General features: G+C 34.7%; 1 protein-coding gene across 4 annotated transcripts in view; it reads right to left on the bottom strand.

Annotated features, from left to right (window-relative positions):
* Positions 1 to 18,537, bottom strand: part of PALS2 (protein associated with LIN7 2, MAGUK p55 family member) — a 114,150-nt gene that overhangs the window by 13,683 nt on the left and 81,930 nt on the right. For all 4 annotated transcript variants that reach the window (XM_049642900.1, XM_049642899.1, XM_049642902.1 and 1 more), the window contains 6 exons: positions 17,670 to 17,801; positions 15,271 to 15,370; positions 14,880 to 14,948; positions 12,714 to 12,875; positions 1,355 to 1,557; positions 233 to 361 (listed from right to left, as the gene is read on the bottom strand). In XM_049642900.1, coding sequence (XP_049498857.1) covers positions 233 to 361; positions 1,355 to 1,557; positions 12,714 to 12,875; positions 14,880 to 14,948; positions 15,271 to 15,370; positions 17,670 to 17,801 — 795 coding nt within the window. The remainder of the gene's footprint in view (positions 1 to 232; positions 362 to 1,354; positions 1,558 to 12,713; positions 12,876 to 14,879; positions 14,949 to 15,270; positions 15,371 to 17,669; positions 17,802 to 18,537) is intronic.

The following is an 18,537-nucleotide window of genomic DNA, read 5'->3' as shown; positions in this document are numbered from 1 at the left end:
AACCATGAGATCATGACCTGAGCTGAAGTCAGATGCTTAACCGACTAAACCACCCAGGAGCCCCTAAAGCCACACTGTCCCAGATCCTAGCGACATCTCATGAATGAATTTTTATTCTGTAATATATCATATATTTATTTCGTGAATATGATTAGAATAAAACGTGTCCAAAATAAAACAGAAAAAATCTTAGGAAGAAAATAATATTGTTAGCCTGAAAAGAACTGCTCACCGTCAAAAGCTTAGTAGTGATGCCAGCATCCACCACTGCCTTGTGCATGGCACGTAACGTCTCTAGTTCTGGAGCAGCAATAAATACAACATAGGGCATGAACTCGGATGTCCTCAGCACTTTCAAGGCCTGTGTAGAAGAACAATTACAAACCAACTTAGATGGGATTAGAATTTATGTTATCCTTTAATTTATACTAAATGCTAAATAATCAGTCTATCTGCCCTCTCACTAAGGATTAAGGCTGTAAATTAATACTTGCCCCCTTCTATCTTTTTGATTTCATACAGTACTTTCTTAGTGATCCAGTAACTATGTTCTGACCTCAGTCACATTACTCTTTAATCCTTTTGAACAAAGCAAAGTAATTAAAAAATCATCAAGAATGATGTAAATGCTTTATATGTTATTTGTAGAATTCTGTTAATATTGAAAAAGCAGAAATAATCTCAGTGTCTATTGAGAGTGGTATATAAATTAATATACGTTTGTACTATGCAGCAATTACAAACAACTAAAAACAAAAGCTCTACAGTAACTCATATGAAAACATTTTCAAGAGATACTGTTTAATGAAAAAAACTAAAGAATCTGTATAGAATTTCCTATTTATATAAAAAAATAGCCCATTAAAATTATAGATATATCTGTATTTAAGGTATATAAAATGACAAAGATATATACTGAACTAAATAATTATCTCTGAGTAGGGAAGTTAGGTGGAGTTGAATGTGGAGGGGTGGGAAGGGGTCGGTGAGAAAGACAGGGAATGAGAATGAAGAGATTGTTGTGTGTGAGTATGTGTGTTGGGTGGGAAGGGGTGTGACTTTAATCTTTTATTCTTTGTGTTGCAGCTTTGTTGAAAATTTAAAATTAACATTTCCTAACACATGCATTTATATATTACTTGAGCAAGTAAATACTAAACTATCAAGTTCTATTGCTATCCAAGCCTCTATTGGCGAATTGATCAGAAATTATCATGTGGATGCATGATAAAGTTCTCTATCACCACCCTCACAATTTGAAAATAAAACAAAACAAAACAAAAAAACCCCAAAAAACAAAAAACTCCACAGAAATCAAAATTTTAAAAACAGTTTTGGAATCCATGCAGCTTACTTGTGGGTTGACATCCAAGATGCAAGTTCGTCCAGTTTGGACAACTTCAAGAATAGAATCAATTTTTGTTCCATAGAGATTTCCTTCATATTCCCCATGTTCCAAATATTTTCCAGCTTTAATATCTGCTTCCATCTCAGAACGTGACACAAATTTATATGCCTGACCATCTTTTTCATCTTCCCTTGGTTTCCGTGAAGTAACTAAAATAATGTTGAGAATTTATGCAAAGATGCAAAGTATTAAAATTGAGATTAAAATGCACAGGTAGCTTAGGATTTTTACATTTAGTGCAGGGTTTGGCAAATTATGGCCTATGGCCAAATCTGTTCTGCTTCTTATTTTTGTGAATAAAATTTGATTAGACCACAGCCATGGCTCATTTATTACCTAGGGTTTCATTCATTTCACAATTGTGTAGCAGTTTGTGACAGAGAATAGACGGTCTGCCAGGCCTAAAATATTTACTATGTGGCCTTGAATTAAAAAGTTTGCTGACCCATGGGGTACCTGGATGGCTCAGTCGGTTAAGTGTCCAACTTCTGCTCAGGTCATGATCTTGTGGTTAATGGGTTCAAGCCCTGCAGCAGGCTCTGCACTGACAATGTGGAGTCTGCTTGGGATTCTCTGTCTCTCCCTCTCGCTCTGCCCCTCCCCTGCTGTCACTCTCTCTCAAAATAAATAAATGTAAAAAAAAAAAGTTTGCTGCCCCTTGACCTACAAGACTGTTTAAAGAGGTAGTCCCCAATACACAATTTATATTCAAAAAAATGTGCTTTATAAAGTCAGCTTGAAACTCAAAATTATTTCCTAGAAGCAGAGCCCTAAATTTAAATTCTTAATTATAATGAATCCTACTAACTATGAGGTATATTGTAGGCGAATACCTTTTCCAGCTGCCACCAGCACTCCCCTTCTCCTTAAGGAATATCAATTATATTCTTTCTTTACGCTTGAACATTTCCTAATTGAGTGTCCAACAAGTGAGCAAAATTCTATTTTTAGTTTGTATTATCAATCTTCTGAAATGCAGTTTTACCCACAAATTATCTATCCTCTTTCTCACCCTAATACCAAACCTTTCTTTGGGCTTCCTGCTTACTGATAATCTGAAATGTTAATTGTTTGTTTTGTACCTCGGTGGTGGATCTAGCCAACACTTGATATTATTATGTTCTATTAACTTACTCTACTTTAACCTAAAGTGTTTTCTTCTGAGAGAATAACAGTGGATAGACCAAGTCAAAATTTAGAGGATGCTTTTGCTTGATATTTTAGAGTTCTGAATACTTCCAGGGATATAAACTCCTTTGCAACTTGGGCTAGCCTAGGAAAGGATATTCTCTTTAAAACTATTGCAAAGATGCAGAGTTAGTGTGTGTATGTGATTTTTCCAGTTTAGCCTTCACCTAGTTTTGGCTAGATTATATATAAAAAGTATTCTTTTACTAATCAAGTACTTACACGTAGATTATCTGATGAGATCATCAAGCACATGTAATTAAAAAGTAATCCAGATTAAAAGTTGACAGTACTTTGACTACTTATAATACCCATAGCACATCAAGAAAACTTTGATAAGAACAGAATGAAATTCAAATTCAAGCTCAATAATAAGGGTCTAATTCATAAATGAGGTCATTAAGTACAACAGGACTCCCTTTCTTCTCCCGTTGTTTTCCGGCTCAGCCTTGAAGGTGATGATCCCAGAAAACTGTGGAGAGCATTTATAAAGTAACTTAAAGATCTTCAAGATGCTATGATGGCATTTCATATTAAAAAATATGTGACGTCTAAGGTTTCTGAAATTATTCACCAAAGGTAGTATGAAAAAACTTCTAAAGCAATTTTAAACTCCCCAAATAAATACATACTAGGACTTAGCTCAATATTTGTGAATGTAATTTTAGAAGAGTACTATTTTTGGGTGAAGCTCTACAGTGAAACCGTATATGGGGATGTACTACTTGAAATAAATATGTATAGGTGCATATATTGCCCCCATTGCCACCTCCAATGTGTTGGGGGAATCTTAATTCTTGGCAAAATGTTTTTAGTTTACAAGCAAATATTAACTATAATCCCATTCTCTAGTGAAAACTAGAAACAAAAATCTAACAAAAGCCAGCAACAATACTGCCACATATTTAAGTTCCTTTCCATTCCCAGGACAGAGAAATTAGAACAGGGTGACTTTACTACAAATTATTCCTTAGGCTTATATACTAAGCAAACAAGTAATGTGATTTCTTAGAATTTAATTGTATGGCAAAATTCTGAATTTTTACAGCTCTTCAAATGAGAGAACAATCAACAAAGTAACATTTTTGGTGTTGTTAAACTCAAGATGTCAATGTTAAAAAGCAAACTTGATTCAGAAGGTAGCCCATCCCCCTAGATTAATAATTTTTTCTATTTTATTTTAGGATCATTTAATATATAAAGAAAAATCAACTTAATATAATGCCAGCATTTACCTCCTTCCCTATGAGACTTTCTTGTCCATACCACCTGACAATATGCAGCACAATACTATATACCAGGAATTAGGCAAACTTGTCATAATTTTTTGGTGTTTCTTTTTTGTGTGGATTGTGAGATGTAAAAAGAAAAACAAAAAACAAAACAAAAAAACAAAACTAAGCTAGATGCTATATAAACGTGAATGATTTTAAGAGAAAACACACCTACATTATATGAAGAAGTGAGAGTTAACTTAATGTATGGATATATTTAAATCTTTCTATATAAAAATTCAGATTTGAAACTTTACTAAAGTAACAGTCTGAAGAAAGGTAAAATAAATACATCTTTCTGGAAATTAATTTGGCACTAAGAAATCAAGAAATTAAAATTATCCATCTATCTAATAACTTTAAATTTTAGATTTATGTATACACATTTTATCATCTCTTGTAACAAAAATAACTACTCAAACTATATAAATGGGTAATAACAGTATACTTCTTTGCTGGAATATTAAGAAGCTATTAACATGCTTTTAGGTTTACCAGGGTAAAATAGACATAACATAAAATTGATCATTTTAACCATTTTTAAGTGTGCAATTTAGTGGCATTAATTATATTCACATTATTGTACAACCATCATCACCACTACCCATTTCCAGAACATCTTCATCATCTCAAACTGAAATTCTGTGTCCATTAAATGCTGACTTCCCATTATGCCCTCCCCAGGCTCTGGTAATTACTACTCCACTTTCTGTCTCTATGAATTTGATTATTCTAGGTATCTCATACAAATGGAACTGTACAATATCTGTCCTTTTGTGTCTGGCTTATTTCAGCATAATGTTTTCAAGGTTCACCCATATGATAGCATGGATCAGAATTTCATTCTTTTTTAAGGCTGAATAATATTCCACTGTCCGTATATACCACTTAGTTTACTCATTCATGCACCGATGGACATCTACACTATTGCTATCTTTTGGTTATTGTAAATAATGCTATGAACATTCATGTACAAATATCTTACTCCCTGCTTTCAATTCCTTTGGGTATATTCCCACAAGCTGAACTGCTAGATCATAAGGTAATTCTATGTTTATTTTTCTGAGGAACTGCTATACTGTTTTCCACAGCAGATAACACCATTTTACAGTCTCCTCAATAACAAACACACATTCTCATATCTCTACATCTTTGCCAGTGATTATTATCTGTTTTTTAAAAATACATAATTCCATCCCCTAATGAGTATAAAGTGGGATATCATTGGGGTTTTGATTTGCATTTCCCTAATAATTAGTGATGTTCAGCATCTTTTTCCTGTGTTTACTGGCCATTTGTGTATCTTCTTTGGAGACATTTCTATTCAGATTCTTTGCCCATTTCCAAACTGGTTTATTTTGTTGTTGTTGTAGGATTAATATTTACTATATATATGTATATGTATATATATATATATATATATATATATATATATATACACACACACACACACACACATACATAATACATACATATAATGACTTGTGGGGAAAAGCTCATGATATAATTTCATTCATCAAGTATTTGTTGGGTGTATACTATGTGCTAGATCCTATTCTAGGGTCTACAGCAGTACAAAAGACAGAGCAGCTGTCTGTTCTCATGGGACATATTCTTGAATGTGGAGACAGTGAGCAGTCAAATGAGAATTTAAGTGTAAAACACAACCACTAAGTACTGGGGAGGCTATTTTAGATTGAATGGTCAGTAAAGGCCTCTGAGAAGGTGAGATCTGAATAAAAACTAAAATTCAAGCATTTGAAGATCTGGGAGGCAGTGTTCCACGCTAAGGGATCAACAAGAACAAAAAGTTGTGAATGATAAGTTTAAGTAAGGAGTTTGAAGAAAAGAAAGAAGTGTGTTAAGTAGGGAAAAAAGTAGGTGAATTTTATGTGAATAATATAGTCACAATTCTGTGGTTAGAAGTTAGTTTAATTGTGTTCTCAATACTTATAAGCAAAATGCTGAATAAGACTTTTTTTTTTTTTTTGGTAGTCTCGCAGTATCCCTCAAGTCCCAAATAGATGCTACAATGCCAAGGATCTACACCTTCCTCTGTCAGGGTTTACCAAAAAGTGGCCAACATGGTCCTAGGATCATCTGCTCACCCGTCTCTGTCTAATATATACTCAGAAAGAAGTCACTGACATTATGAATCATAGGTTCAGGGCAGAATGCTTTATTTTCTTCTCCTTTACCCCACGGTAAAATGATTCTCCCTGGGGAATTGTGAAAGCCCATGAGACATATTGTAGCAGTGGAGCGACTTGTACTCCCACTGTCTGGCAAAGCAGAAATGAGCTTCCTGTGGGCTGTGTGTGTAGGGATGTGTGTGTATTCAAAAGATAGCCTGGCCTGAACTTTTCTGAAGGTATCCTGCACAGAAAGACAAAATGAAAGGTAGAGAACCAAGCAAAAGAGAATATGAGATACAGGAATGGAGCTTGGCATGGGTCTCAAGGGGACAGCTGGAGATCATAATAGCCTGGCCAGGGAATTGCAAAGTAGAGAGGTCTTTACAGAGTCTCCAAAGAACCTAGCTACAAATAGGCCTCAAGGAAGAAAAGAGTATTCAGACATTTGTGACATAAAGAACTCTAGTCCCCAAAAGGCAAGATTTTACAGGACAGCCCTTTTATCCTCACTTCTTCTGCCCTGACCCTGAAAACCAGACACAGCAGAGCAGGGTATGAAGGGAGAATGATAGAACAAACTATACCCTTCCCTTCCCAATGTAGGTCCTAAGCCAAGAGTCAGGAATGAGCTGTAAGGAAGGGAAAAATAGTGAATTGGATGCAACACTGAAGTTTTGAATTGGAGTAGCCTTATTTTTCTTCCATACCCAAAATAAAATCTTATTTGACAAAATGACATAATTCTCATAACTGCAAGTGACTAGAAAGTTATAGAATCTCCCAGGGGACTGAAGGAAAAGAAGAGAGAAAGAAGATCTGATAGTGCATGTATGAAGTCAGTGACTGGATGAAAATAAAGCTCTTTCCTGTTTGTGCTCCCAAAGAGCTCAGCCATCCAACAAACCAGTTAGTTATATGCTTGCCAGAAAAAATTAGTCGGGTGACCTAACTGCAAAGGTACTAGGAAATGAATGTGTATTCAAACCATGTGAGAAGGGATTTTAGTGGACTGATAGCTGTTTCCCCAAATTCAGGAAAAGATTTTAAATTAATGAATTATTGATGGATGCTAAAACAATTGGGTAAAAGTTTGCTGAGGAGAATACTTACACAGTTTCAAAGTATTTTTGAACACATTACTTATCAATAACAAATGGGAGAAAAATTATCTTTTACAGTGAAGAAATCTATCAGACAGCACCTAAATCAATAATCAAAGTTAACATCATCAGTAGTGGGACATATCGACAAGATGTACCTCCAGATGTGATGTTCAGAGAAGAATAAAACATGACTTCTGTTTTTCTAGTAACAATAATGCATGACCAGAACCTAATCACAGGGAAACAATCAGGTGAACTCCTAGTGGGGATCATTTACATTAAATGGATAAAAGACTCCAAATAAAAGGCAGAGGCTGGCAGAATGGATTAAAATAAATAAACAAAAACCATAATCCAACTATATGCTGTCTCCAAAAGACACATTTTAGATTCAAAGACACAAATAGGTTGAAAGTTAAAAAAAAAAAAAAAAGGAAAAATACCCCATACAAACAATAACACAAATAGACCTGGAATGCCTATACATATGCCACACAAAATAAACCTAAAGACAAAGACTGTTACTAGAGACAAAGAAGAACATTTTATAATGATAAAAGTGTGAATCCATCAAAAGAATTTAAAAATTACAAACATATATGCATCTAACAACAGACTTCCCAAAACACATGCTGCAAAAACTGACAGAATTGAAGGGAGAAATAGTTAAGTCAATAATATTTGGAGACTTCAACGCCACACTTTGAATAATGGATAGAACAAATAGGAAGAAGATCAACAAGGAAATAAAAGGCTTAAATAATACTATAAACCAACTAAACATAACAGACATCTGTAGAACACTCTACCCAAAGATAGCAGAATACACATTGTTCCCAAGAGTACCTGGAACATTCTTCAGAACAGACTGTACCTGAGGTTATAAAGCCAGTCTCAATGAATTTAAAAAAAGTGAAATCATACACTATTTTCTGACCACAATGGCATGAATTGGAATTCAGTAACAGAAGAAATTCAGGAAATTAACAAATACATGGAAATTAAACAATATGCTCCTTAACAACCAATGGGTCAAATAGGAAATCACAAGTGTAAATAGAAAATACTTTGAGATAACTGAAAACAAAAACACAACACCAAATATTGGGAGATGCAGCAAAGCAGCTGCTGCCAGGAAACTTTACAGCTGCAAATGCCTACTTCAAAAGAGCTCAACCCAATAACCTAACCTCTACCCAAAGAAAATGAAAAAATAGCAAACTAAACCCAAAATAAGAAGGAAAGAATAAGGGCTATAACAAAAATTAATGAAATAGAGGATAGAAAATCAATACAGAAAATCAACAAAAGCAAATGTTGGTTTTATGAAAAGAACACCAAAAGTGATAAGCCTTTAGAAAAACTAAGAAAAGAAGAGAGAGGAATCAAATTACTGAAATCAGGAATAAAAGAGGGGGTATTACCATGGATGCTGCAGAATTTCTGAAACTGATTAAAAAGAAATAGAAAATCTCAGTAGACCTACAACATAGAACAAGACTGAATCAGTAGTCAAAATCTACAAAAATAACCCCAGGATGGCTTCAAGGTAAAGTCTATGAAACATTTAAACAAGAATTAACATCAATCCCTTACAAACTCTTCCAAAAAAAAAAAAAAGAAGAAGAAAAAAGAACACTTCCCAACTCAGTATATGAGTCCAGCATTAGCACAATTATCAACATTAGCCAATGTCATGAGAAATGAAATCTAGAGACCAGTACCTCTTATGAATATAGGTGCACAAATACTCGACAAAATACTAGCAAACTGATTCTAGAAGCATATAAAAAGGATTATACACTACAACTAATTGGGATTTACCACAGGAGCACAATGTAAAAGACTAAAAAACAAAACTCATATTATTGTCTCAATAAACAAAGAATAAACATTTGGTAAAATCCAGTACTTTCTCATGATAAAAAAAAAAATCTATAAACTAGGAATAGAAGAGAATTTCTCCAACCTGAAGGTTATCTACAAAAAACCCAGAGCTAACATCATACTTAGTGATGAAAGAGGTATCCTTCTAAGATCATGAATAAAATAAGGATGTCCATTTTTGCCACTTCTATTCCATACTGCACTGGAGATTCTAATCAGGGCAATTAGACAAGAAAAAAAAAATAAATGACAGCCAGTTTAGAGTAATAAGGAACACTATATTTGCAGATGACATAATCTTGTGTATAGAAAATCCCGAGAAATTTGCAAAAAAATAATTATAATAAATGAATTCAGCAAGGTTAAGGGATACAAAACTAATGCACAAAAATCAGCTGCATTTCTATACACTTGTAATAAACAATTTGAAAAGGAAATTAGGAAAATGGCTTTTATTATAGAGTCAAAAAGATTAATATACTTAGGAATAATCTGACAAAAGCAGCATAAGACTTGTACACTGAAAGTTACTGATATTATTGAAAGAAATTAAAGAAGAATAAACTAAAGTGTTTACAGAGCTATCCCCAGAACGCTGAAGAGATTGAGGACTTTGAAGCAAGAAGCTAAAAATTTGAGTTGGGGGTATAATTGTGCATTTGGAGCAGGTCAATCCATATCCTCTCCCTCTTTATCTTGTGAAAGAACACTCTCAGCAGAGGGATATCTGAAAACTCTTCCCTGGAGAAATCTAACAGCTCCCTCCAAAAATATCTTATGCCCACTTTTTGACTCCCCAGACAATACAGTTGTCTCCTTGCCCATCTCATAAATAAAGCTCAGCCATTTGCCAAGACTTGCTCAAGTATATAGAGCTTCCAATCAGTTTTAACACTTTTAAGTATGGATGTACATCCAAGGATCAGTACCTAAAAGAAAAAATCCTCTAGCATAAAAGGGAAAACACACACAAACATAACATAAGCAGAAAAAGTAACCTGGAGGAAAGCAAAGATAATTTAGCCTATAGAAAAAAAAAAAAACCTAAAAAAAGAATACACTATTTACTATTCTTAGAGATAAACGAGATATACAAACAGACAATGCTGTGGAAAAAACAACCACCAAGAAATAGAAAATCCTAAAATGAAAAATATGATTACTTGTGATAAAACACTGAGGGAACAGAACAAAGAACTCAAGGTAATCTTTTAAAGAGTAGAATAAAAAGATAAAGGGATAGACAACATGATATAAAAGAGATTGAGAAGATGAATCCAGGATGTTCAACATTCAACTAACAGAAATTCTAGAAAACATGAACAGAGAAAATATGGAGAAATCATCCAAGAAATAATAATTTCCCAGAATTGAGGGACAAGAGTCTCTAGTCTGAAGAACCCACTAATCATCAGCACAATGAATAAAAAAAGATGCACACAGGGGCGCCTGTGTGGCTCAGTCGGTTGAGCGTCCGACTTGGGCTCAGGTCATGATCTCGCGGTTCATGAGTTTGAGCTTGGCATCGGGCTCTGTGCTGACAGCTCAGAGCCTGGAGTCTGCTTCAGATTCTGTGTCTCCCTCTCTCTCTGACCCTCCTCTGTTCAACTCTCTCTCTCTCCCTCAAAATAAATAAAACATTTTAAAAAAATTATAAAAAAAAAAGATGCACACAAAGGCACAGCATTATTAAATTTCAAAATACTGAAAAACAACAGAATGAAACAAACAAAAGACCCTGAATATCTGTGAAAGAAGAATCAGGTCATGTATGAAAGAACAAGAATTACGATGGCACTGGACTTAATAGAAGTGGATTCAAGAGTAATGTCTTTTGAGTTTTATAATCTAAAATTTCTATTCTCAGCTAAACAATCAATAGAGGGCAGAAAATATACATCTTCAAATACAAAGAGAAATTATACCTCATACACATTTCTTGTGAAGTAACAAGAGGATGTGCTCCAGCAAAACAAGGTTGCTGTCAACCCAGGACAGCAACAAAGGGAAGCTCTCCTGTGTTAACAGTGGGGCAGCCGGAATGGAGAGTGCGTAGTCCTCATTGAAGCAGGAAGACCTATGGTCCTGAGACAGGAAGCTCCAGGAAAATAAACATGACCTACTGGATGAATCTTTGGTTTAAAACAAATTTATACACATACATGCAAAAAAATCAAGGTAAAGACAGGAAGGAAAAAGGAATTCCAGCAACTGTTAGATGGAAGGAGAGAAAATCTGTTCAAGAAAGTAAAATGCAATGAACTTAAACTAGACCTATTTTTATATTGGGAAGAGTCAGCAAGTCAACAGATAAGGCCTATACTGGATAATGCAAGGTATTACAGAATGGTGACATTATTAAGAAATGTGGAAGACTAACCAAATAAATAGCAACAAACATGAAAAGCAACTGTTTCTGGTAAGTAGGTTAAAGGTGGAATACAGCAAAGACTGGAAGTTAATTTATCTATTACGTATCTTTAAGAACTACTTGATTAAAATACTGTACATGTATTAACTTGACAAAAATGAAAAATAAAACACTTTAAAATACTTAAAATACTTTGGTCACAGTGAAGTTTTATTTTCTTAACTATTTAACCAGTATTTGTCTGAATTTAGTGATATAAAGTGCTTACAATGGAATCCAAAGACTTACCCCAAAGGGATTACAAATAGTACACGATTACTCTCCCAACCAATCCCTAAAAGTTTTAGCATTAAGATCACTCACTGAAAATTAAACCTCAAAACATACTAGATGCAAGCAGAGAAACTAGAAAATTCATTGACAAGAGATGGAGTGACAGTAGGCTAAGAATTAGCTCAGAACAGCTTAATGGCATTAATATACCTAAAGAAATACTGTTAATCAAAAGGGGTCTTGGTCAGCAAAAGCAGCACAGAAAGGGGAGTTATAGAAGGTGAGGCTGGCTTGTCTCCTGCGTTGTTCAGGGGAAAGAGCGTGTAAATTCCCACATGTAAAGGCCCACACATATCCAAAATAAAGACAAATGTATACTAGTTCTTATAATAAGACTATGATATCATCTAACTCCTTAATGTGATTCCATTCTTATCAAGCATACTTCTGACATTATTTAACTTTCCATATAAATATGCAAATAGGGAAAAAATGCAAAGATGATAAAATGAATGTTTGGCTCATTTAATGGTTATACTTCCCCTATCAGTATTTTCATTTTTTATGTCAACCTTTATAACCTTAATTAATGCTGCCTGCTCTGAAGATTCTCACTGTTGATGTGCTATCAAAAAATCAGGTTTACGACCTTGAAGGACAGAGCTACAAGAGAAAACGTACAAAATTCACAAAGGAATTGCCACACTGGAAGTGTCTGAGGATCCAGCAGATTTCCCTCTTTTCTTTATGCTAATGTGGGTAAAAAACACAACTTTTCAGATAGACATCAGTGGTACAAGAAAATACAAAGTGAATGCTGATTTTGCCACAACTCCTAGTACTTGCATTTAACTGACATCTCTGGACTCAGGAGCTTGGAGAAACAAGGGCTGCAAGGCAGCAAGCCAACATGGCTACAGCATTATTTCAAGACCGCTGTAGAGTCACCGAGTTTTTCAGTATCTTCTATTTGCTTTCATATCAAAAATTATTTAGAAATAAAAAAAATAATAATCTGCCCCACCTACTCTTTGATGTCAATTAAACAGCAAAGAAAAGGGAGAAAAAACTTACATGGCACTGTAGTTCCAAATCTAGTGGGATTCAACACTATGAACCTGTTTTTCAAGCTTCTTCGTCCCACACCTTGAGCGCCTATCAATACTAAAGTCTTTCTCTGGAAGGGAGGCATTTTGGCTACTTCCTCATATATCTGGATTTCATGACGATCAAATTCTAAATGTAAAAGGAAATGGAAAATCATCATATTCACTTACCTTTTAGATGGATGAAAAACGTCTGCAATTCTGTTCAATAAGGGCTTCGTTGTCCTGACAAGTAAATATCACTTGAACTGTACTTAGTATAGATTTATTTTTTATAAATTTGGTAAAGTACAATAAATTATTTTTGATCTTGATTTAAACATCTGTTTTCAACCATTTGCCCTTAAAAATTTGGCTAAGGACGGGGCGCCTGGGTGGCGCAGTCGGTTAAGCGTCCGACTTCAGCCAGGTCACGATCTCGCGGTCCGTGAGTTCGAGCCCCGCGTCAGGCTCTGGGCTGATGGCTCAGAGCCTGGAACCTGTTTCTGATTCTGTGTCTCCCTCTCTCTCTGCCCCTCCCCCGTTCATGCTCTGTCTCTCTCTGTCCCAAAAATAAATTAAAAAACGTTGAAAAAAAAAATTAAAAAAAAAAAATTTGGCTAAGGAAGCTAGAAAAATGCCATGTTTTATCTTCACCATATATTCTATCCATTAAAACGTTTCTTATCAATTTGTTATAGAAATAATTCTTTTAATATATACAATCAAACTGCAAATTATCTTTTATAATTTGTTCAGCCAAAAAGTGTATATCAGATATAAAGGACAGAAGTATAACTAGTGTGACTGCTTAAATAAGCCCCATAGAATGAGTGTGGCCTTCCAAAAATATCAAAGAACAAATACCATGTGCTGACTTAGCAAATACCAGTTTGATTAACAAAATGCAGACAAACATATTGATAATTAAACATTAAGATTCCGAATTTATGTACAAAATGAAATTTTGGATCCAAACTATTTTCAGTCAAAATATACTCCAAAATTAAATCTTAGTCAATGAGAAAATTGCAAGTTTTCTATTTTGCAAGAAAGCTTTAAGGACACACATTTAATGAATAATAAAGCCAAAGTGGATTTAAACTAGTATATTACCTGTCATTAGTATTATAACTCTCAATCTGTAGTGATAACACTTCTTCCTTAGGTTATTATCTTAACAGCAACTCTTTATTTGCACAATTTCTCCACCGATTAAACCAATATTGAGAGACTCTCTTTTCCCCTTTTATTATTATTATTATTATTATTATTATTATTCCCTTTAGAGTGTGCTATTTAGTTTAGTACCAGAAGAGAAGCAGCTCTGATGTCTAGCAAGTACTTTAAAAAATTATCAATTTCTTTCAGAAAGCCTTTTCATTCAAAGAGCTGCATTTCACTCCTATCTGCCTCTATAACTGAAAAGAATAACTATGGTAACTGTGACATTCACGTTTAAGTCTAAAAGATTTAAGAGAGAATCCTACTATATCAGACTAAGATTTGTTTGGTCTACTACTGTTTTCCCAAAAGTATCATGGACAATGCGATGACAGAATAGAGTTGCCCTGAATCATAACTCTTTTAATATCTTCATAAAGGCATTTCTTTGGAAATGACACACAGGGGCGCCTGGGTGGCTCAGTTAGTTAAGCATCCGACTTTGGCTCAGGTCATGATCTCACTGTTTGTGGTTCGAGCCCCACATCCAGCTCTGTGCTGACAGCTTGGGAGCCTGGAGCCTGCTTCAGATTCTATGTCTTCCTCTCTTTCTCTGCCCCACCCTCTCCCACTGTCAAAAATAAACATTAAAAAAAAAAAAATTAAAAAAAAAAAAGAAAAAAAATGACACATAAATCAGTATCAAAGTTCTTTGAAGAAAGTTTTAATAAGATTGTTCCTTCACTAATATAATCATAAATCCTAACCAATTCATTTTGTAAATTATAGAATAAAACGCACTGGTGACATATTGAGATTTAAATAATGTCTCCCTATTATATTGGGCCATGTGTTCAAGTGACAGCCCCTTAAAATTGGGTATTCATCTGAATTAGCTTCTTTTAAAATTATTTATTTAGAGTTTATGCCATATTAATTAATGATATAAAGCTATCTCACTCAGACTTCTCAAAAAGTATTTAAAACATACCTGCATTTCTGGTTGTGAGATACATCATCTTTTTCTTTTTTTTGCTACTTATGGTTCCACAAAAAGGTCCTGAAGGATGACAAGACAAATGTAACTTAAAACAGTGTGTTGGAATAGGATAAAACTGCCCTGTGGTATTCTAGAGGTGGGAGTGTTATGTCCTACACAGCAGAAGGGGGCAGAAGTGAGTTGAACCACTGAATTCTGATACTATACCGGCAGGTGGCAGAAAGGGATCAAAGAGTTTACTTTTGAGGGCGTTAAAATAAAGTACAGGGGCTGGATTATTTTAGATGCATTTTAAATAAATTCATTTGCTGATTCAGAGGAAAGAGGCAAAGAAAGGTAACCACAAAGGACTACTTGTTACACATTGTATTAAGCTCATCACCTGAATTGTCCCAGTCTCTTCTAACAAATGCCTTTCTCTTCTCTTCCAGGAACTGGCTTGGAATGAGACCAGCACTTCCTCCCTCTTTTACATGGCTAGCCTAGAATCAAATGAATGAATTGTATATCTCAGTGACCAAAATTTGAGACCATATTCTAATAAGTAGGACAGTCAATAGTCAGTAACAATACATCAAATTTGCTCTTAAAAGCTGACCTTGAGATTTAAATCCATGGCACTGTCAGTAAAGATATTTAAACACTTAGCACTAAGGAATCAATTAGCACCTAATCAATCTGCCATCTTGTGTTGAAATTTGGGGACCAAAATACAAAGGTACATAGGATCTTTAAATTATGTCAACTTTTTATTTATAATGCTTAGTCAAAGAATGGACAGGATAAACACTATTTTTAACAGGACATTTCATTTGCACTCTTAGTAAGGTATCACTACCAACCATAATCCCACGAGAGATAGAGAGAGAGAGAGAGAGAGAGAGAGAGAGAGAGAGAGAAAGGGAGGGAGGGTGGAGAGACAAAGAGAGAGAGGGAAGGAAGACCTGAATATCTTAAATTTAAAATAGGTAAAATTACACTGTCAAGAAACTAAGTTTTGAAATCCCCAAAAGTGCTATTTTATTTATTTATTTATTTATTTATATTTATTTATTTTTGGGACAGAGAGAGACAGAGCATGAACGGGGGAGGGGCAGAGAGAGAGGGAGACACAGAATCAGAAACAGGCTCCAGGCTCCGAGTCATCAGCCCAGAGCCTGACGCGGGGCTCGAACTCACGGACCGCGAGATCGTGACCTGGCTGAAGTCGGACGCTTAACCGACTGCGCCACCCAGGCGCCCCAAAAGTGCTATTTTAAAATAGTGGCTAAAGAACTGGCTGTTAGTGGCTTATCCCACAAAATTAGTGTCTTTATCTTTATAATTAGCATAGAAAAATTTGGTATCTTTTTTCGCAATTAACATCCTAAAAAGTAGAATTAAAGTAATACATCACCAAATGCAAGAAGGGACTGAAATAATGGTGACGGTATGAGAAGAGAGTAAAAGAGGACATTCCCCAAAAGGGGGACTCTTGCAAGAGTTCAATAAAGGAAACAACTACAGAAAGTTTTTTGATGAGAGTTCTAAAAAATTCAGTGGACACCTCTCAAGATTACAGACTCTGTTTATCTGTTTTTTGGTTCTCTCACCTCATAGAGCGCTTGCACATAATAATGTCTTAATTTAAATTTAAGGACACATTAGTAAGATTGGCCTCATTCTTATTATTCATTCCCCCTTAGAAGTCAATATAACTTTTCAGAGTTAATGTGAGTTACTACCATCTCCACTTAGAGTTGAGAGGTGGGTCTTGGGTCCCTTCCTCATACACCTTGCTTTTTAATGAGACAGTTTAAGGAATTTTAAGCTTTCTGATCTGTCAGTTTCTCCAGCTCTGAATACTGTGGTTGTTAGCTGGTGTCAGCAATGACAAAAACAGACTTATTACTCCTGCTAGAGATTTCTGAAAGCTGTATTAGGGGAAAGGAAAAAGAACATGATCACACAGATCTTTAGAAAATGAAGCAGAGGTGGGGTGCCTGCATGGCTCAGTGGGTTAAATGACTGACTCTTGATTTTTCAGCTCAGGTCATGATCTCAGGGTTCGTGAGATTGTGAGATCGAGCCCTGTGTCAGGCTCTGTTCTGAGAGCATGGAGCCTGCTTGGGATTCTCTCTCTCTCTCATTCTCTCTGCCCCTCCCCTGTTTGCACGTACTCTCTCTCTCAAAACAAATAAACATTAAAAAGAAAAAAAGAAAAAAAGAAAAAAAGGAAATGAACTGGGGAAAATACGGTCATAACACACATCCCTTTCCACATATACAGATTTCAATCCACGACCAACTAACACTGATCATAAAGCAAACCTTTATTTCACAATAACTGAGAACAGGTGGGGAAACAGATTTAAGAGTTTAAGAAACTATGTTTTATTTGCCATGAATGTACATACAGAGAGAGGACATGAGAGAGACGCTACTATACACATAGTATAACACTTCTAGTTAAGACAAACAAAAACAAACACTGAGAAGGGATGACCCCAATATCATATTTTACTGCAATCATTGATGTGGAAGAACCAACTGTTCTGATCCCTAAACCAATGGAATATCTCCACAGGCTAATTAATTCTGCATTTATTAACAGCTACTCGCAAATTCCCTCTCAATTTGATCTTCTGTCCACAAAATTAGCAGCCATGAAGCAGGAGCTGTTCATGTGGGAAAAATCATTGGAACAAATGCTAATACCTTCTTCCTGAATATTCAGCTATTGGCCAGATCTAAGATTGAAAATAAAAAAGCAATTGAGGAAATTATGAGAAGCATACTAACCTGCCACCAGTTTGGATCTTCTCTGTTTACAATTTGAAGAATTTCTCCTTTTGAAAACTTCAATCCTGCTTCTTTGCAGGGTATCAGGTTATCATTGTATGGATTATAATCAAAATGACATTTCACAAATACCTAAAACACATAGCACAATTTAAGATAGTATAGGTGTATCACTTGTCACTAGATTTTTGAAATCTTTTTCAAAAAACTGTGATTTAATTGTAATTGACAATGCATTTAGTACTTCAACTAAGGAACTGGTTTCATTCAAATAGAAATCAATTTCTAGACATTAATACTTAGGTATCAGAAAAGAAAAAAATAAACATTAGTACAGTTAAAATTTTGTTTCTATTTTAACTTCTAATTTTAAATCAACAGTTTGACAATCATTTTACTCCACCATTCTTACACTTTCCCTCAATCTTTTCACATGATTTTCTAAATAGTGTTGCAAATTTTGAATACAATTAAATGCTACTTTCTGATTAATGTCCAGAAATAATATATGCAGCTGATTTAAGGCATATATTTCAGGTACATTAGGACCTTTTTTTTTTTTTTTAGGATTGACTTTATGAAAGAGCCCTGAAACCAAAGTTAAACAATGAAAGTGAATGTTGAAGTCAGACCTGAAATACAGTTAGTAACTTAAAAAAAAAAATTAAAAAACCAACTTTCATCACTGGTAATATATAATTTTTAATCACACAGATTTACACTGGCCAAAACAAGGGTGGAAAATATTTTTTTTTTTTAAATCACCTTGCTCTAACTTAAATACTTAGCATTAAATTAATTGTAAGAAAAATACTGAAAAAGACTTGAAACTACTTCCCAATTTAAATTCATTGAAATATTCATTGAA

This window comes from Panthera uncia, chromosome A2 (genome assembly GCF_023721935.1).
Source record: "Panthera uncia isolate 11264 chromosome A2, Puncia_PCG_1.0, whole genome shotgun sequence".
NCBI lineage: Eukaryota > Metazoa > Chordata > Mammalia > Carnivora > Felidae > Panthera > Panthera uncia.
The sequence above is the reverse complement of the archived record's forward strand: the minus strand, read 5'-3'. Positions and strand labels throughout refer to the sequence as shown.